The following is a 17825-nucleotide window of genomic DNA, read 5'->3' as shown; positions in this document are numbered from 1 at the left end:
GGGGTGACGTCATGCGGAGGCCCCCGCCAGGCGTGACGCCAGCTGCGCTCTGTGACGTCACGCGGCGGGCGGGCGGCGCCGCTCCTGCGGGGAGGGGGATCCCCCCCCCCCCCCTCCGGTGTGACCCCCACCCCCCCTCCCGCCGGCCCCGGTGCGGAGGGGGGGGGGGGGAAGAGGCCGCTCCGGTGGGCGCCGCCCCCGCTTCCTGCGCCGCCGCCGCCGGGGGTCCCCCCGCCCCCGCCCCGCCACGTCCCCGGGGGGGGGACACGGACACACCCGGGGCGAGGGGGGGGGGGCGCTCTGCTCTGCCGCAGCGCCGGGGTGACCTTGCGCGGGGGGTGGAGTGGGGGGTGTCCCCCCGTGTCCGTGCGTGTCCCCCCCCCCACGGGGCGGGGCTCCCCCCCGCTCCCTCGCTCCCCGGTGCCCCCCCGCCGTGCCCCCCGGTGCCCCCCGCGGCGGGGAGGGGCCGGCCCCGGCCCCCGCCCAGCTCCCGCCCGCAGCCGGGGCCGGGCCGGTCGGTGCGGGGCGGCCATAAATCACGGCGGGCAGAGCCCCCGCCCCGCCGCCGCCCTCCGCCGCCGCCGCCCGGGGGACCGGGGAGGGGGGGGGCAGAGCCCCGCCGCCGCCCCCGCCCCCAGCCCCTGCAGATGTGGCGGAGCGGCCCGGCGGCCCGGCAGCGGGGGGGCCCGCTCCGCCAAGCCCCGCTCCCCGCCCCGCTCCCCGCCCGCCGCCGGCGCTGAGCCCCCGCCGCAGGTACGGTCGCGCACCGGGGACCGGCGCTTTGTCGCGCCGCCGCGCCCGCGGGGGGGGGGGGAAGGGGGGCTGGAGGAGGAGAAGGAGGGGGAGGATGCTGCCACCGGGGGGGGGTACACCCTCCCGAGAAGCCCCTTCCCCGCCCCGCGGGAGCTGCGGGAGCCTGCCCCGGGGGGTGCGGGGTGCGGGGGGGTCCCTTGGCTCGGCACCTGCAGGCCCCCCCGCTGTGGGGAGCGGTTGGGGGGGGACGGGGGGGACGTGGCCCCGCTGCAGCCCGGGGCACTGCGGGGGGGGAAGGGGCGAGGCGGTGGGAACACGGGGCTCCCCGGGGGGGACACAGGGTGGGTGCCGGGGGTGTGAAGAGAGGGGACCCCCCACTGCCCGAAGGGTGCCAGGGGGGTGGCCGTCACCCACTGTCCCCCCGCACCCAGGGCGGGTGTCCTGACCTTGGCCGTGGGGCGGGGGCTGCGGCGGGGACGTGCTTGGTGGCTCTGCCTGGCCGCAGCCACCCCCGCGGACCCACCAGTGTCCCCACAGTGTGGGGAGGGCAAAGGGGTGGCTTTGGCCATCAGCCACTGGTCACCCCCCGTCCCCATCACGGGGGGGCTGCCAGTCCTGTGGCCTCGTGGGGCCAAGGTGTGGGGTGGCCAAGCCCTGGCTGCGCCAGCATGGGGGGGTTTTGGGGGGGTCCAGCCGGGGTGACCCCCACCCTGAGGTGCCAGCAGTGGGGGCCAAGGGCTGCCACACAAATTGTCCCCGGGCACTGCTGCAGGGGCTCGTCCCCTGCCCCGCATGGAGAAACCCCTCTGCGAGCAGCCACCTCCCGTTCCCCACGCCTTTGTGTCACCCTGCTGTGACCACATCCCCTAACCCGGGGTCCCCGTGTCCCCCTCCCGGGCCCATGCTGCTGCCGTGCTGCCCGAGGGTCTGATCCTCTGGGTGGCTGGGGACCAGCCCTGCTCCTGTCCCCGCGTGGTCTGGCCGTGTCCCCAGGCGGAGGTGGCAGGGTGCGTGCTGCTGGTGGCACCGCCGTGGGGCTGTTCCCAGGGGAGGGGGCTGGTCTCAGCCCCCTGCCGGGGTCCCCACAGCCACCACGCACCCAGAAAGGGGGGGGACCATGGCACTGGCCTCAGCTCGGGGACCAGGGCCACGGCCACTCCTGGGGACACCTCTGGGGGCTGCCATCTGCCCAGGCAGTGTGGGACGGTGGGTGCCGGGGGGGACAGTGACAAGCTGGAGCCACCAGCAGGACGTGGCCCCCCTCCCAGCCCCGGCGGGCACCCGTGGGCTCCGGTGAGGAGCAGCAGTGCCAGCACCGTCCGCACCGGGACTAGAAGGGATGGCGGGGTCCCACGGTGGCCCGTGTCCTGCCAGCAGCCCTGGGGACAATGACCCAGGGAGCAGGGCCAGATCCTGCCAGCCCACCCCTGCCACCCCTGCGCGGGGGGCTCCAGGGGCTGCCCGGGCCTCGCGGCGGTGCCAGCCCTGCCAAGTGCCGCAGCGCCGAGCCGCCGCGGCGAGGGGGGGGGGGGGGGGGGGGGGGCTGTGCCCTGCTGCCTGCCCGCAGCGCTTGGCACCGCTCCCAGCTCGCCAAGCTCCAGGGTCACTGTCCCCTCCTGGGCGACGTGGCCTGGTGTTGGTGTCCCTCGCTGCCACCATCCCCGAGCCCACTGTGCCGCCGGGAAGTCTCTGCCCCGCGGCACCCCACCCCCCCCCCCGCGCCCGCGCTATTCCTGGCGGGTTTTGTGCTGCAGCTGGGGCCGGGGTGAGGGGGGGGGACACCCCGGCCATGCCAGCAGCGGGGTGGCCCGGAGAGCTGGCACCCCGCCGGCTGCACCAGGGTCACCCCGGGTCCCCCAGCCACGCCAGCAGACTGGGCAGCGTGGGGGGCCGGGGGGACCCCAGCCTGGCTGGCGGAGCTGGGGGGGCTCCCCCACACCCGGGCTTCGTCCCAGCAGCCCCCACCCGGACTGGGAAGCCCCTGGGCCCAGCGCCGCGCCGGACTGGTTTGAACTGGCGCGGCGGGGGGGGGGCTCGCTGGGCGGCCGGAGGGGAAGCTGGGCCGGGCTGGGCTGGCAGCGCCTGGCGCGGGCAGGAGAGGCCTTTGGGGGGGGGGGGGGGGGTGAGCAGGCAGGAGCAGGCAGGAGCAGGCAGGGGCCTCGCGCGGGGGCCGCAGGTGCTGGGGCAGCGGGGGCGTCCGGCCCAAGCCACCGCGGGGCTCGTCCCCGTCCCCATCCCAGCAGGGCCCCCACGGCGCCCCGGCTGCGAGCGGGGCCGGTTCCCAGCAGCGCCGGCGGCGGCGGGGCCGCGTGGTTTGGCAACTGCCCGCGGCCGCGCGGGAGCCGCGGCGTCACCGGCTGGAGGCCCCTTCCCCACCCACCGTGGCCGCGGTGCCCCCGCCCGGCACCGCCCGCCCGGGACCCCCCCAAGCTCCGGACCCTGGGGATGTGGGGATGCGGCCACCATGGCGGGACCAGCCCTGACGCCTTGCCCGGCCCGCCCCCCCCCCCCCCCCCCCGGTGGGACCCCCGTCTCTGGGGGGTGTGGGGGGCTGCCGGGGCTCTGTCCCGCTTCCTCGGCTGGGGTCCGGCTCTGACATCCCAGCTGTGGGGTTCTGCCGCCCGTCCGTCTGTCCGTCTGTCCTCGAGCTGTGCCACCAGGCTGTGGGGGACATGGGGGGTGGCTGGAGCCCAAGAACCATGGGGGGCTTGGGGCAAGGACCCCCTACGGGGCTGGCCCTGCTGTGGGCGCAGGGTGAGGACCCCCTGGGGGGCAGGGACCCTGCTGTGGGGCAGGCCGCATGACCGTGGGGGCTCAGGAGGGTGGCTCTGCCACAAGGGATGGGGTCCTGCTGTGGGGCAGGCCCCACAGCTATGGGAGGGGGTGGAGTCTCAGGCAAGGACCCCCCATTGGAGAGGAGGGACCCCGCTATGGGGCAGGCCACATGGCCACGGGGGGGCTTAGGGAGATGTCCCCCCCCGCAGGGCAGGGGAGCCTGCTATGGGGCAGCTCCTCCCACCATGGGAGCTTGGGACAGGGACCCCCCATGGGGGCCGGCCCCACGGCCAGGACGGGGGCACTGCTGCCGTGGGGGGGTGCAGGCGGGGGGTCCCCCGCCCCGCCGGCCGGGCCCCACGCCCCCCGCGGCTCCTCCGCATTCCTCAGCGTCTGAGCCGGGCTGGACCCCCGCCAGCGCAGGGGGGCCCTGCCGGCAGGGCAGGGCGGGGCCGGGCCCCCCGGGGCGGGGTGGGGTGGAGATGGGGGGGCCCCCGCTGCCACGTGTGCTGGGTGCGCCGTGCCCCCGACATGGCCCCTCGGCCACCCCCACCCTGCCCCGGGCGATGCGGGTGGCCCCGGGGCGGGGGGGGGCACAGCCAGGGGACCGGCTCGGTGCTGCCGCGGGTCAGGCTCGGGCGCTCACTCCTGCACTGAGCTGCCCGTTCTCAGCCTCCTGCCAGATGTGTGGCGGCCGAACCGTGGGGGCGGCAGTTTTGGTGAGGAGACAGGGTTGGGGATGGGGGGGTGGCCTGGCACTGCGGAGCTGTCAGCCTGGGGACAGTGGTGTGGGGGGGTTGGGGTCCCCCACCATGTCCTGGGAAGTGGGGGGGTGCTTGCAGGCAGCGGCCGTGCCGTGCCGAGCGGCAGGCAGCCCCTGCCCGGCCCCGGCAGGCAGCGACGTTGGCCGGCGGGGAAGGGGCCCCGGCGGGGGAGGAAGCTCTGCCGCCTCCGGGGCTGGGGCCAGCGGGCTCGGCCGCCCGGGTCACCGCCGGGCTGGTGGCCGCCACCGCCCTCCTCTGCCGCTGGGAAAGGCCTCGCTGGGGCAGGCCCGTGGGGATGGACAGACCGACGGACGAGGGTGGGGGGGGCAGAATGGGGACACCGCGGGTGCCCGGGGGATTTGGCAATCCCCGGCAAGGCTTGGTAGTCGGCCAAGGGGCTGTGCCAGCCCCCGGGGGTTGGCGACACGGAGAGGACACGCTGGGGACACCGAGGGGGTGGGGGGGCCCCCGATGCCGTGCCCTGCCCTTTGCCCGCCGGGAGGGGGCCGCGGCAGGGTGGCTGGAAGGGACGGCACGGTCCCCGTGCCAGCACCGCAGCCGTCGGCACCCGCTCGGCCTCCGGCCCGGAGCAGGGACGGGGCATCGCCGCGGGGTCGGGCTGGGGCGATGCTTCGGGTGGCAGCGGTGCCCCCCACCCCTGCAGTGACCCCCGCGTGTCCCCCGCAGCGCCCGCGCCGGCACCATGCATTCGCTGGAGGAGCCGCTGGACCTCAAGCTGAGCATCTCCAAGCTGCGAGCCGCCCGGGAGAAGCGGGGTCCCCCCGGCCCCCGGCCCCGCGGTGCCCAGCGCCCGGACACCCCGCCGGCCGGGGATGGCCGAGGGGGGAGCCGGGGGGGTCGGCGGGCTGTGCCGGCCTCACCGTCCCCCGGCCTCCTGGCACACTCCAGGCTGGTGGAGCCGCGGGACGGGCGCTTCCCGGCCATGCCGGTGGTGGACCTCAGCCTCTCGCCCCGCTCCGGTGGGGAGTCTCCGGCCGGCAGCGCCTCGCTCTCCCCCGAGCGCCAGGGCAGCGGGGACCTGCCCGGCCCTCTCACCCCCCACGTAAGTATGGCCGTGTGCCCCCCGTGAGGTGTCCCCAGCAAAGGGGACTGTGCCTGGGATGCTGCTCCCGACCTCGGCCGCGTGCCCGGTGCTGCCGGTGACACAGTCCCCAGTGTGTACACACACCCTGGGGTCAATGTCCCGCCTGCCCCCCCTCTTCACCCCCCCATGCCCCCTGACCCCAGCAGCACCCCCAGGGTGGCTTCTGGGGGGCAGTGGGGTGTTCGGGGGGGGGCTATGGGGTCTCTGGGAGTCTCCATCTGACTTGGCCCCATCCCCCACCGCCCGCCCTGGGCTCTGCTCCAGGATTTCCAGTCCCTGCGCTACATCGACGGCCTCCCCAGCTCCTTCCAGTTCTTCCTGCCACTGGGAGCGGGAGGGGCCCTGCACCTGCCCCCCGCTGCCTTCCTGCCCCCCAGCAAGGAGAAGCGCCTCCCCCCCGAGCTGCCCCTGCCCAAGCAGCTCGTCTGCCGCTGGTCCAAGGTCAGCAGGGAGGGCTGGGGGAGCGATGGGGGGCTGGGGGTGGTGATGGGGGGCTGGGAGACCATGTAAGGGCATTGAGAGGATGGGGGGGGGGGCATGGGGGCACACAGGGGCATTTTGGGGCTGGGGAGAGGGGATATGGGGCTGGAAGGCCATGACAGAGCTTTGTGGGGGGGATGTGGGGCTGGGGGGGCAAGCAGGGACAGTTTAGGGCTGGAGGGGGGTGATGGGGAGTTGGGGGCTGTGCAGAGATGCTGGGGGCGTGATGTGGGGCTGAGGGATCATACGAAGGGCCATGTCCATCTCCCCAGATGCTGGTGGTGCTGCACATGGGGTATGGGTGGGAGCTGGGGCGAGCAGGAGGGACAGGGGCTGGCCCTGGTGGGGGTCCTGGCCCCCCCTGTGCCTACCCTGCCGTGCCCCCTCACCCCCAGCCTCCTGCCCACAGTGCAACCAGTTCTTTGACCTCCTGCAAGACCTGGTGGACCACGTCAATGACTTCCATGTCAAACCCGAGAAGGACGCGGGGTACTGCTGCCACTGGGAGGGCTGCGCCCGCCACGGCAGGGGCTTCAATGCCAGGTGGGCGGGGGGGACTCCAGGCACCAGCGGGGGGGCTCCACGCTCCCTGGGGGGCTGCTCTGAGTCACTGTGAGGAAACAGGAGCCCCACACTGGGGGCTGTGCAGGGGGAGGTCTTCAGCATGGGGTGCAAGGTCCTGGGGGGGGTTGAATGACCGGACAGGACATCTGTCCCTGTCCCCCCACCCCACAGCCAGGGCACAGGGCCAAGGAGATGGCCTGGGGGCCGGGGCTGACCCCCTCTGACAGCCCCCCGACCCTGGCAGGTACAAGATGCTGATCCACATCCGGACGCACACCAACGAGAAGCCGCATCGCTGCCCCACCTGCAACAAGAGCTTCTCCCGCCTGGAGAACCTGAAAATCCACAACCGCTCGCACACAGGTCAGCGCCGGCCACCGCGCTCGCTGCGGGGGGGGGGAGCGGGGAGGCTCATGGCGGGGGGGGGGGGGATGGGACACGGACACCGGGGACGCGGCAGACCCGGCCGTGCCCCCCGGCAGACCCGGCGCTGTGCCGTCCCGCAGGCGAGAAGCCCTACATCTGCCCCTACGAAGGCTGCAACAAGCGTTACTCCAACTCCAGCGACCGCTTCAAGCACACCCGCACCCACTACGTGGAGAAGCCCTACTCCTGCAAGATGCCGGGCTGCCACAAGCGCTACACCGACCCCAGCTCCCTCCGCAAGCACATCAAAGCCCACGGCCATTTTGTCTCCCCCGAGCACCCGGAGATGCTCAAGGTCCACCCGCCTCCCAAAACGCCCCTGGGTTCTGCGGAGGTGCCCTACGTTAATGGGGCGCAGCTTGTGATCCCCAACCCCGCCGCCCTCTTCGCTCCCCCGGGGCTGCCGGCGTTGCCCATCCCTTTGGCGCCGGCACCGCTCGACCTCAGCGCCTTGGGCTGCGGGGCTGCCGGCGCCCTGCCCGGCCCCATCCTGCCCCTCAACGGAGGCCCCTTGAACTTGGCCAAGAGCCCGTTGCTGCCCTCGCCCTTCGCGGCAGGGCTGGGCCTGCCCGTCATGTCGCTGCTGGCCGGCGGGGCCAAGGCCGAGGGGGAGAAGGGCAGCGGGGCTGAGGGGCGACCGCCCAAGGTGGGCAAGGGGCTGGAGAGCCGGAAGGAGAGGGGCGAAAGGACGGAGCTGGGGCGGCCGCGGGCCCCCCCCGAGAGCCTGGCGCTGCTGCCGGGGGCCGTGCTCGACCTCTCGGCGGGCGTGAGCTCGGGGGGCAGCCCCGAGGCGCTGCCGCCCGGCTGGGTGCTCATCCCCCCCGGCTCCCTGCTGCTCAAACCCGCCGCCGTGAATTGAGGGGCCCGACGATGCCCGGGGCCGGCTGCCGGCCCGGCGGGCAGATCCCGCTCCCTGGGGATGGGGGGGCATCGCCCCCTCCTTCCCCCCGCAGCCCCCCCCAGGGCCTTGCTCGTGCTTTTAACCGTCACGAAAGAAGAACGGACTCTTCTGAGAAAAGCAATAATCCCTCGGCGGCTGGAGCTGGCTGCGACCCCGTGCCGGGGGCAGCCCTGGGGCAGGCGAGGGCACGGGGGGTCCCCCTGCACCCCCCCTAGCCTGGGCAGCCGGATACGCCGCTATTTATTTCTCGACCAGCCACCTGCTCTGACAGGGTCCCGCTTGGGCTCATCTGCTGCCGCCGACTCGGCGTCTCCCTGCCCGAGGCCTCGGCACCGCCAGTGCTGGCGTGGGGTGCCGCAGCCCCCGGCCTCCCACCGCAGAGACAGTGGGGTGACAGCTTGGGGACCGACCGCTCCCGCAGCCCCGAGCTGTGCCTGGCCGTGCCGTCCAACCCCGCCTGGCCGGCACGGCTGCGGGCAGCGCCGCGGCCACGGCACGTCTGTGCCGGGCCCAGCTGGCTGGGCACACGCCGGCCCGGTGCCCGCCCGCATCCCTCCCGCTCCGCGGCCGCCCTCATCCCCCGCCGCCTCCCCGGCCCTCCCCGTGACAAGGCACACGGCCGCGTGTGCCGCTCGCCGCGCCGGCTCCGCGCCGGGGCAGAGCCACCCTGTTTAGCTACTACGTTCATACCTAACCATGTACCGCGAGCGCATGCAGGCAGCAGGCAGCGCGGGCAGGACTCGGGCGTTGGCACCGGCTGGCGGGGCACCCGCTCCTCGGGACACACCGCCCCCCCAGCGAGGTTCCCCGATGAGCCCCCCCGGGCCACGGGGCAGCGTTGGGGCGGGCAGGACGCTGCCGCAGTGCCAGGAGCGGGCAGCATGCCCGGCCTCTGCGCGGGCAGCGCTCGGAGCCCCCCCTGGCACACGCGGGGGGTCCCGCGTACCTCCTGCTTCTGGGCAGGACTCCCGCCTATGGCTTTCTCCAAACCGGTGTGTGTGTGGGGGGGTCTCCCCCATCCTGCCCCCTCCCCGTTGGAAGGAGCCCCCGGCCGCACGCGCCCCGCGGGGAGCCGGTCTCCCTGCCCTCACCCTCCTGGGGCCGGGGCGCGGCGGCCACCCGGCGCTGCCAGAGCCCCAGCATGGCCGCGGGCCATCGACCAGGCCGCCCCGGCCGGTGTACGGTGTACGTCTCCTCGCTCCTTTGTCGGTTTGTTGTTGCACATTCCAGGACATCAGTATTTTAACGGTCTCGAAGTGCCTTTCTATCGTAGTTTCTGGGTTGTTTTTATTTTCCTCCTGTTGGGCTCCATCGCTGTTAGCATAGCGTTTAAGGACTGCAGAAGTAAGAGATAAGCTAACGACTATAACACTATATTCCTCCAGGGGAGAGGAAGTTTATTAAGAAAACAATAAAGTGAAGTTGAAGTAAGTTCCTGTTTCAGTCCGTGACTGTGGTGATGGCGGTGAGGAGCCCACGGTGGGGGCAGAGGGGTGCTGGAGGTGAAGGGCACAATCGTGGGGGCACAGCTGGCTCTGCCCAGTGCCCCAGCGGGTCCCCACGCTCCTGGTCGGGCAGCCCCGGCACCGGTGAAGCCCCGGGACGAGCCACACGGTCCCTCGCCCCAACCCTGGAGCCGTCCCAGCTGCCTGCCCGGGGTGGGAGAAGGGTAGTGGCACAGAGCTCCCGGCACTCCTGGGGTACGGAGCCAGAGGTATCCGCACGCTCAGGCCAAAAGCATCTGAACTCACCACGAAAATAGCTCCCACAGCCTCCCCGGGTGCCATTTGAGCCCTGGCAGCCCTTCGTGCCTCGGGGACACCCCTTCTTCCCCAGCCACCTCCTCCTCGCCAGGGCAAAACCCAGCCCCTCGTAGGGGCCGATCCCCTCCGGGGCAGTGGGCAGAGGCAGGCAAGTCCCCTCTCCCTCCCCGGGACGCAGAGCGGCCAGGCCAGGTGCTGACGGACATGGTATTTATTGGCTACCTATAAGTTAAGGGTGAGGGACACGGGGCGCGGGGGTGGCAGGAGTCACGTCTCAGCTTTCCACCCCTTCTCCTTCTCGTCCTTGGCCTGGATGCGGAGCTCCTCGTCCAGCCGCTCCTTGGCTCTCACCACCTGCGGGACACGGGGACAGGGTGACACGGAGGGACAGGGCTGCCCCCTCCCCTCCCCTCCCCTCCCCTCCCCTCCCCGCCTCAACTGTGGTGACACTCAGGCTCTGCCTCTCCCGAATCCCAGGCAGGAGAAGGTGTGGGGGGCCAACGCAGCCCCCCCATCCTCTCCTCCCTTTGCTCACCTTGGACTGCAGGTAGAAGGAGCCTCCCACCGACTTGTCATTCACCTTGAACAAGTGGTCGTAGTTCTGCCAAAGAGAAGCTCCCTGTCACATTCCTCTCCTCCACCCTCCCCAGCCCCGAACCCCAGCAGCCTCCCATTTTCTGTGGCAGTGCTGGAGGTGACAAGTGCCATCTTGGGGACACGGCTGGCTCTGTCTGGCCCCCCGGAAGGTCCCCAGACCCCTGGTCAGGCACCTACAGGGAGCCCACGTCCCCTTCCCTGACCAGCACGGCCGGGCAAACGCTGGGGCCAAGCCTGGCAGGCTGCTAATGCCCGCGACCTGCTGGCACACTCCCCCAGCTGGGGCAGGCAAACCTCAAACTGAGATTAACTGGGCGCAGGACAGCACCCACACTCCCTCCGAGGACCAATCGTCACCCCCACGCCAGGCAGCATCCACAGGGAGGGCAGGGCCCTGCCAGCACCGTCTCTCCCTGGCTCCAAGGTAGCCTTTACCTTCTGGATCTCTTCTGGGTTGAGGTTCGAGACGTTGAGGATCTGCTGAGCTTCCTGGAGGCTGATGCCGATGATCCTGGAGGCAGCGGCCGACTGGGGCCTCTCTGAGCGCCCTCGCGCGTCTGCTGCTGCTCGGCTCGCTGCCCGGAGACACCGAGGGCGTGAGTCCCCCCAGTGCTGCCCCCCGGGGACACCCCAGGCCTTGGGTGGGGGCCGGGCAGCAAAGCCCGCAGGCTCCCAGGTGCTCAGTTCTCAGTTTCACCCCTCTGCCCTCCTCATGCTGCCTCCAGCCCATGGGGGTCACCCGGACGAGGTCCCTGGTGCTGGGGAGGTGGCAGGAACTGGGGGGAAGGGGCACTTGTTTGCTGTCAGCGCTCTCAGCGAGCCAGGCTGCAGGCAGGCAGAGGCAGACAGGGCAGGCCTGGGGCTGCCATGTCCCGGAGGACCATCCTGCTCTGCTCTTTGGGGCTGCCGGGATGTCTCGGAGCCTGGCAGTGGTGCCAGGTCCAGGCTGGTGCTTGGGACGGCTGCTGGGAGCCTGGTTTGAGCCAAAACGCCATTAGGCCAGTGCCAGGACGTGGGTGCTGGCTGTCACCCTGTGTCAAGCCTGGCAAGCGTCCCCCTCCAGGCATGGCCCTGGGGACAGGGAGCAGTGGGGTGCCCCGAGGAAGGGGATGTGGAAGGGGGGTGCAGCCATGCCCCGGGCAGGGGTGGGGACGCCGTGTGGTGCCCAGACCCCTGGGCACGCTCTGTGCAGGGAGCAGCACCCCAGGCCAGGGGCAGCAGCTCGGCTCGTACCTGCAAACTCCTGGCGCAGCGCCCGCATGAAGGCCCGTCCGACCACCTGGGCCCCCACCAGGATGATCTGTGCCAGGTACTTGGCCTGCGGGGACACCCTGCTGTCACAGCCACGCCGGGCCCTGTCCCCAGCCGGGTCCTTTGCCCTGTCACCCCTCCCCAGCCCTGTCACCTCGCCCCATCCTGTGCCCCCGGGGTCCTGCCATGCCCCTCCCTGGCTCCTGTCACGCCGTGGCCCGGTCCACCCGGTCCTGTCCCCTCTCCCCAGGCTTTGACCCCTCCAAAACCAGCTTCCTCGCACCTCCCTGGGCCCTGTGCCCGCCCCGGGCCCTGCCCAGCATCATTCTCCGCCTCCCCGGGCCCTGTCCCTGCACCCCCGGGCCCTGCCCAGCCCGGTCCTCCGCCTCCCCGGGCCCTGTCCCTGCACCCCCGGACTCTGTCGCCCGGCCCCGCCGCCTCCCCCGTCCCCTCTCACCATGTCCCCGCCGCCGCTTCCGCCCCCGGCGGTCACGGGGTCAGGGAGCGAAGGTCGCCGCGGCCACCGAGACGGCGGCGGCGCGGAGCGGAGCGCCCTCCCTCGGGGTCACAGCGCCACCTGGCGGCCGCGTCGCCGCGGAGGTCCCGCCGGTGGCTGGCGGGACGGCGCTGCGCATGCGCGCGGGGCGGGCGAGGCCCAGGCGGCGGGGCAGGCCCAGGCCGCGGCCTGCGCCCGGTGTCGGCGGGGTGTGTGTGTCTGTGTCCCGGCCCCGGTCCCCGGTTAACCCTCCCTCCCCTCGGCCCAGAATCACGGCAGGAGACGGGTGCAAGTGCAGCGGCTTTAATAGCGGGGCCTGCCCGCGGCGGGCACGGGGCCTAACGCCGCTGCTCGGCCCGGAGCGGGGCGCGGCCCTCGGCCCTGCCGCGCATCCCCTCAGCCGGGCCGGGCCCCGCCGCGCCTCCTCCTCCTCCTTCTCCTCTTCCTCTTCGTTATCCCTGCTGGGCCCGTGCGGGTGCGGGGACCCCCGGCATGGTCCTTGGGGTGCCGGGGTCCGGCTTAGTCCTGCGGGAGGCCCGGTGGGGGTGAGGGGCACGGCAGGGCGGGACCGGCCCCGAGTCACCCTCTGCCCCTGCACCTACCCACTCGTCCTCGTCCACCCCCTCGAAGGAGTCTTGGGGCAGCGGGTCATCCCGGTTGCCCAGCCGGGCCACCATGGCGCTCAGGAGCTGCGGAGAGGCAGGGCAGAGCCGTGGGGCCCAGGGCATTGCCCCCCCAGCCCGGGCCCTGCAGCAGGGTGCTCCCGGAGTGCCCCAGCACCCACCTCCTCCTTCTTCTGCTCGTCAGACTTCTCCTCCAGGTACACGGACGCAGGGACAAACTTCCGCGCCGGAGCCTCTTTCGGGGCCTCACTCACTGGGGGAGCGGTGGCGCCATGGGGCAGGAGGGCTTTGCCCCACAGCTGACACACACCCCCCACGCCTGTCCCCGTGGGCCCCGGGCCCTCGCCCTGCCCCTCTGCACCCACCTGGTGTCATGTCAGCCGGCCGCAGGCTGGTGCGACGCTGCTGCCCGTCTTCCCCCGCCAGCCAGGCGCTGCCGACAAGGGCTGGCTCCCACCAGACGCGGGTTGGCGGGTAGATATCGTCTTGGAAATACTCCTTCTGCGGGTGCGAAGGACATTGAGGGTGTTCCCCCATCGTCTATACCACCCCAAACACAGCTGGGTCCCCTCCACCTACCTTGACGCGTGGCACGTGGAAAGCCACCGGCTCGAGGGTGCTCTGCCCGAGGCGCAGTGCCCGGGCGAACTCCACCTCCCGCACCTCGCACACTGTCTTGGGCAGGAATACGAAGCCCTGATGGGATGGAGGCGTGAGTGGGGCCTACCATGGGTCTGGCAGCGCAGGCCTGGTGGGCCCCCCCTTTACCTTGTGGGGTTCGTTGGAGGTGAAGCTGTTGCACTCGAGGAAATAGGGGGGCTCAGGTGTCACCTCGTAGAGGAAGACTCTGGTGTCACCCTGGGGATGGAGCAAGATGGGGGCTGGCAGGGGATGCATGGAGGGTCCCCCTGCACTGTTGGGGTGCTGCAGGCAGTTAGCCCCCCAATTTTTTTGAGGGGCAAACCATCACCTTGCCAGTGAGGAAAACAACGCTGGTATCTTCATCATAGAAGGGCAGGAGGGTGGAAGGGGCCACGTCGAGGCCAAGGACGGACAAGGGTCCCTCAGGTAGAGCCTGCGCCCGGTACAGGACGATCCTCCTCTCACTGCGGCTGCAGGGAGGTGACAATGGGGGGAGCACAGTGTCCCTTGGGGACCCCTGCCCAGGTGTGTGTCCCCCTCTTTACCTATCAAAGCCGGACACCAGGAGGTAGTCGCCGCCACAAACCCAAACCAGGCGTGCTCCACGGCCCCCCTCGGGACCCGGCCCTTCCTGCGTGGGTTGAAGGTCACCCTGCCTGCTCGGAGAGAGCTGGGGTGCGGGCAGGTACCCACGGAGGGGGGCACCTGTCCACACCCGCAGCTCTCCAGCCCATCTCCACCACCGTGACTATACCTGTTGAGGCTGAGGGCTGCGCCGGGGCTCATAGAGCCGTAACCGTCCGTCTTTGCTCACCGTTGCCAGCTTCTTCCCATCAGGGCTCCAAGCCAGGCTGAAGATCTGGGGAGATGCATATTGTGTCCTCCCTCATGTCCCCTGCCTGGTGAAACGCACCCTTCAGGTGTCCCCAGACATGTCATCCCTCACCTGATCGGTGTGTCCCCGCAGGCACAAGGCTTCCTGCCCGGCGCTCAGCTCCCAGATCCGCACCGTCATGTCGTAGGAGGAGGACACCAGGAGATCGGATGCCACAGGGTGGAAGCGGATGGAATAGATCTTCTCCGTGTGACCTGGTAAGGTTGAGTGGTGCGTGGCCATCCCCACCTGCGCTGGGATGTGGACACCACCGGGCTGGCTTGTCCCCACGGTGGGGTTCTCAGTGTCCCTCCCCAGCACCCCTCACCTCGGAGGACGGCTTCAGGCTCCTGCAGCGTCTCCCGCAGGCCTCCCTCAGGGATCCGCCACAGCTGGATCTTGGCGTCTTCACCCGCTACGGCACCAAAACGGATGGGCAGTGGTTAGTATGGCGGGTCTGGCGTGCCCGGTGCTGGGGGAGGCTAGCCCGGCACACTCCCCCGCGGCTGGCACACATACCGACAGCGAGGCGCTGCGAGTCAAAGGGGTCCCAGGAGAGGTCGACCACCGCTGAGCCATTCTGGATGGTGGGCATGGCCGCATCGGGGAGACGGCCGGGCTTGGAGAGCTGCGGGAGAGAACCAGGGGGGTCACCTGCACTGCACCCGCCGGTGCCGTGCCGGCCACCGCGCCGCGCCGGGGGTACCTCGAGGACGGCGATCTGGCCGCCGGCGGAGAGCAGGGGGAGGGCAACGCGCTGGTGGTTGGCGCAGAAGCCGTCGCACTCGCCCGGCGTGGTGAGGCTGAGCCCCCGCAGGTTGGTAAGGTGGGTGTCGCGGTGCAGCACCCTGCCCTGTGCATGCCGGAAGCGGGAGCTGGGCCCTGGCGCAGGCAGGGGATGGGTGAGTGCCCCAGGTCCCCCCCAGCGTGGCCCCAGCTGGGGGACACTGAGCCACCCCGCCGCCCGCTCACCCAAAATGCTCTGCAGCGACTTCTGGCTGGGGCTGCTGGCAAAGCCGCTGGAGGGGCCGGTGCTGGCCGAGAGGGAGGTGGCGGTGCTGCCTGGCGAGGCCAGCGAGGATGGTGAGGAGTAGCCACTGCCCTCCTACGAGAGAGAGAGCGGGTGGGCAGGGGGTGCCGGCATCCCATCCCTCCCCCTTCCCTGGGGGACAAGGGCAGTGGGGGCCCCCCGACCCCTTGTCACCCCAGCACCCTGTGCTCACGCTCCGGTCGGTATTGGTGGGGCCGGTGTCGGTGTCGGCTGCCTGCAGCCGGGTGCAGGCGATGAGGGGGGAGGTGAAGGTCTCCGTGGGTCTCCGCGCAGGGTGCAGGCTCACCCTCCCCACCTGTTGGGGGGCAGAGCAGTGGGCAAGGGCCAGCGGCAGCCCCTGGCAATGCCACCAGCGAGGACACTGACCTGCTGGCTGTCCCCTGCCCACCAGGCCTGGGCGCCGGTGGCTGGCAGCATCCCGGCACAGTCAGGGAACAGATCCTCGTGGAAGTCCTGGATGGACTGCGGGAGAGGGGATGGGGCGAGGTGGGTGTCCCTGAAATCCCACAGCCCCTGTCCGGCTGCCAGCTGGCATCGCCTGGGCTGGGGCACCCCCCTGGGCCCCACCCCCGGCACCCCTGAGCACCCCAGCCCCTCCGGCCGCGGAGCCCTGTCCCCGCGAGCTGCGCACCAAAGCCTGTAGGTGTCAGACCCTGCCTGGCGTTGTGCACCCCTGAATGCAGCCAGCCTCCGAAACAGCACCCAGCTCCCAGCATCACCCCTTCCAGCACCCTGCCCCCAGCACCAGCACCCATCTTTCAGCACCCAGCTTCCAGATTTCAGCACCCAGCTTGCCAGATCTGGCACCCAGGATCCTGCCTCCAGCATCCAGGCTTCACTACCCAGCACCCAAATTTCAACTGCTTTAAGCACCCATCATTCAGGATCTGGCACCCAGCACCCGTTACACAACAGCACCCAACAGGTAGCACCCAGCTTTCACGTTCCACTCTCCAGCACCCAGCATCTTGCATGCAGTACCCAGCTTCCCAAATCTAGCACACAGCAAACCCAGCCTCCGTTACCCACCGTCAGCACCCAGGTTTCAGCCTCCAGTACCCACCCTCCAGCCTCCGTTACCTGCCATCAGCACCCAGGTTTCAGCCTCCCTTACCCGCCATCAGCACCCAGCACCCAGATTTTAGCCTCCAGCACCCACCCTCCAGCTGCCACTACCCACCATCAGCACCCAGATTTTACATCCTCTCCTGCTCTCCCCAGGCTGGGAACTGGGGTCCCCCCCTGACACCTGGGTGCCCTTTGTCACCCAGTGCTGGCGAGGTGTCACCCATGAGATGGCACAGGTGCCCATGACACAGTGCCAACCGCAGCCGCCCCTTACCTTGCGTGGCACCAGGTAGCTGACGGGGACGAGGGCAGTGTCGGTGAGCTGCAGGACGCGGAGCACCTCGCAGGCCATGACGTCCAGGGCCAGGCGTGGCACGGCGGCCAGGCCCCGCGTGCTGCCCTCCGTCCGGCACTGGGTCACTGGGGGATGGGCAGGGCGGCCGTGGGGCAGGCAGCGCAGGCAGCGCAGGCAGGGGCGAGGCCCCTGGGGCTGCCGGGAGCCCGGTGTGGGACACATCCTGCTTACCCTGGGTGAGCGCCGGCTGCGCGGGTGCCACCTCGAAGCAGTACAGGAGGTTTTCTCCCTGGAAGAGAGGTGGAGGGGACATGGCATGAGCGGGGCTGTGGGGAGCACCCCACTGCACCCACAGGCACCCTCCTGCATCCATGTGCACCCCACTGCAGCTTGCTACACTCCCCTGCACCCTTCAGTGTCCTCCCATGCCCCACTGCGCCCACATGCGCCCCGTTGCACCCGCGTACACCCCGCTGCACCTCACCGCACTCCTATGCATCCTTCTACACCCCACTTCACCCCGCTGCGCCCCTCCGCACCCCACTGCTGTGGGACCTCACCTTCCCCGCCAGCACCAGCAGCCCCGTGTCGGCGTCGTACAGCGGGACGGCCGCCCTGCAAGGGGAGGAGGGTGCTGAGTCAGGGGCACCCCAATGGCCGCGGGGCTGGATCCTGCCCCTTCCTCAGCCGGTGCGCACCCCAAACCCCATCCCGGGGAAGCATGGGGCAGGATCAGGCCCTGCCGGTGCTCAGGGTGCCCTCAGCGGGCCAGGCTGCTCCTCATGGCATGGCTCTCACTGTCCCACCCCGGGGTGACACGTTTGGAACAGGACAGCACCGCCGCTTCCAGCCCCGGCTGCGTGGTGCCCGTCGTGACGCCGTGCCCAGCCGTGGGTCATCCCGCTGCCAGCCCTGCACCCTGCGCCCCACACGGGGAAGCCACCAGCACCCCCAGGGGAGCCCCGGGGCTGGCTGGGCCGGCTGGGCCGGTTGGCGGCGGGCACGTGGCACACCCCGGCACGCTGCCCGCCTCACCCGGCACCTGCCGTGCCAGCCCCGGGAGCGCCCTGTGGCCGGGGCTGTGCCAGCTGGAGCGTGTCCCTGCTCCTTGTCCTGCACCCTGTCCTGGTGTGTGGCTGGGGGTGTGCTTGGTGGCCGGAGGGGACCGTGGCTGGAGGGGATGGTGGCCAGGGGATGCTCGGTGGCTGGAGAGGACCGTGGCTGGGGCAAACGCTCGGTGGCTGGAGCGGGTGATGACCAAGGGGGTGCTCGGTGGCCGGAGGGGACTGTGACAGGGAATACTCGCTGGCTGGAGGGGACGGTGGTGATGAGGAGCACGGAGCCACCTCTCTGCCTTCCCTCGGCAGGGGCGGAGGGGCAATCTGTTACTTTCAGTT

General features: G+C 71.5%; 3 protein-coding genes across 7 annotated transcripts in view; 1 reads left to right on the top strand and 2 right to left on the bottom strand.

The window, feature by feature from the left end:
- Positions 1–625: 625 nt before the first annotated feature.
- GLIS2 (GLIS family zinc finger 2) lies at positions 626–9199 on the top strand. 2 transcript variants are annotated; one of them, XM_074841163.1, is made up of 6 exons: positions 626–753; positions 4980–5355; positions 5662–5838; positions 6287–6420; positions 6686–6804; positions 6948–9199. In XM_074841163.1, the coding sequence occupies exons 2-6, from the start codon at positions 4996–4998 to the stop codon at positions 7724–7726; spliced, it is 1569 nt and encodes a 522-aa protein (XP_074697264.1). In that variant the 5' UTR covers positions 626–753; positions 4980–4995; the 3' UTR covers positions 7727–9199. The 2 variants fall into 2 exon arrangements, with proteins under 2 accessions (XP_074697264.1, XP_074697265.1); XM_074841164.1 differs by lacking the exon at positions 626–753 and adding an exon at positions 4191–4247.
- A 528-nt stretch (positions 9200–9727) lies between these two features.
- PAM16 (presequence translocase associated motor 16) lies at positions 9728–11887 on the bottom strand. Its single transcript, XM_074841169.1, has 5 exons — positions 11837–11887; positions 11362–11446; positions 10564–10703; positions 10067–10132; positions 9728–9885 (listed from the first exon to the last, which is right to left on the bottom strand). The coding sequence occupies exons 1-5, from the start codon at positions 11837–11839 to the stop codon at positions 9799–9801; spliced, it is 381 nt and encodes a 126-aa protein (XP_074697270.1). The 5' UTR covers positions 11840–11887; the 3' UTR covers positions 9728–9798.
- A 275-nt stretch (positions 11888–12162) lies between these two features.
- CORO7 (coronin 7) overlaps positions 12163–17825 on the bottom strand; it is a 38372-nt gene continuing 32709 nt past the window's right edge. For all 4 annotated transcript variants that reach the window (XM_074841158.1, XM_074841157.1, XM_074841160.1 and 1 more), the window contains 19 exons: positions 16989–17043; positions 16660–16717; positions 16408–16553; positions 15432–15527; positions 15238–15360; positions 14987–15119; positions 14721–14896; positions 14534–14642; positions 14343–14429; positions 14087–14229; positions 13895–13999; positions 13686–13771; positions 13469–13610; positions 13267–13356; positions 13078–13194; positions 12864–12999; positions 12660–12751; positions 12478–12564; positions 12163–12400 (listed from right to left, as the gene is read on the bottom strand). In XM_074841158.1, coding sequence (XP_074697259.1) covers positions 12395–12400; positions 12478–12564; positions 12660–12751; positions 12864–12999; positions 13078–13194; positions 13267–13356; positions 13469–13610; positions 13686–13771; positions 13895–13999; positions 14087–14229; positions 14343–14429; positions 14534–14642; positions 14721–14896; positions 14987–15119; positions 15238–15360; positions 15432–15527; positions 16408–16553; positions 16660–16717; positions 16989–17043 — 1987 coding nt within the window. In that variant the 3' untranslated portion in view covers positions 12163–12394. The remainder of the gene's footprint in view (positions 12401–12477; positions 12565–12659; positions 12752–12863; positions 13000–13077; positions 13195–13266; positions 13357–13468; positions 13611–13685; positions 13772–13894; positions 14000–14086; positions 14230–14342; positions 14430–14533; positions 14643–14720; positions 14897–14986; positions 15120–15237; positions 15361–15431; positions 15528–16407; positions 16554–16659; positions 16718–16988; positions 17044–17825) is intronic.

Source organism: Strix aluco, chromosome 15 (genome assembly GCF_031877795.1).
Source record: "Strix aluco isolate bStrAlu1 chromosome 15, bStrAlu1.hap1, whole genome shotgun sequence".
Lineage (NCBI taxonomy): Eukaryota > Metazoa > Chordata > Aves > Strigiformes > Strigidae > Strix > Strix aluco.
This window is presented reverse-complemented; position numbering and strand designations above follow the sequence as displayed.

Coding starts and splice junctions, on each gene's coding strand:
- GLIS2 (XM_074841163.1), top strand. CDS start 4,996: ATGCATTCGCTGGAGGAGCCGCTGGACCTCAAGCTGAGCATCTCCAAG. Junction 5,356..5,661: donor CCGGCCCTCTCACCCCCCAC/GTAAGTATGGCC, acceptor GCTCTGCTCCAG/GATTTCCAGTCCCTGCGCTA. Junction 6,421..6,685: donor GGCAGGGGCTTCAATGCCAG/GTGGGCGGGGGG, acceptor CGACCCTGGCAG/GTACAAGATGCTGATCCACA.
- PAM16 (XM_074841169.1), bottom strand. Junction 10,704..11,361: donor GCTGCGCCAGGAGTTTGCAG/GTACGAGCCGAG, acceptor GTCTCCGGGCAG/CGAGCCGAGCAGCAGCAGAC. Junction 10,133..10,563: donor ACCCAGAAGAGATCCAGAAG/GTAAAGGCTACC, acceptor TCTCTTTGGCAG/AACTACGACCACTTGTTCAA.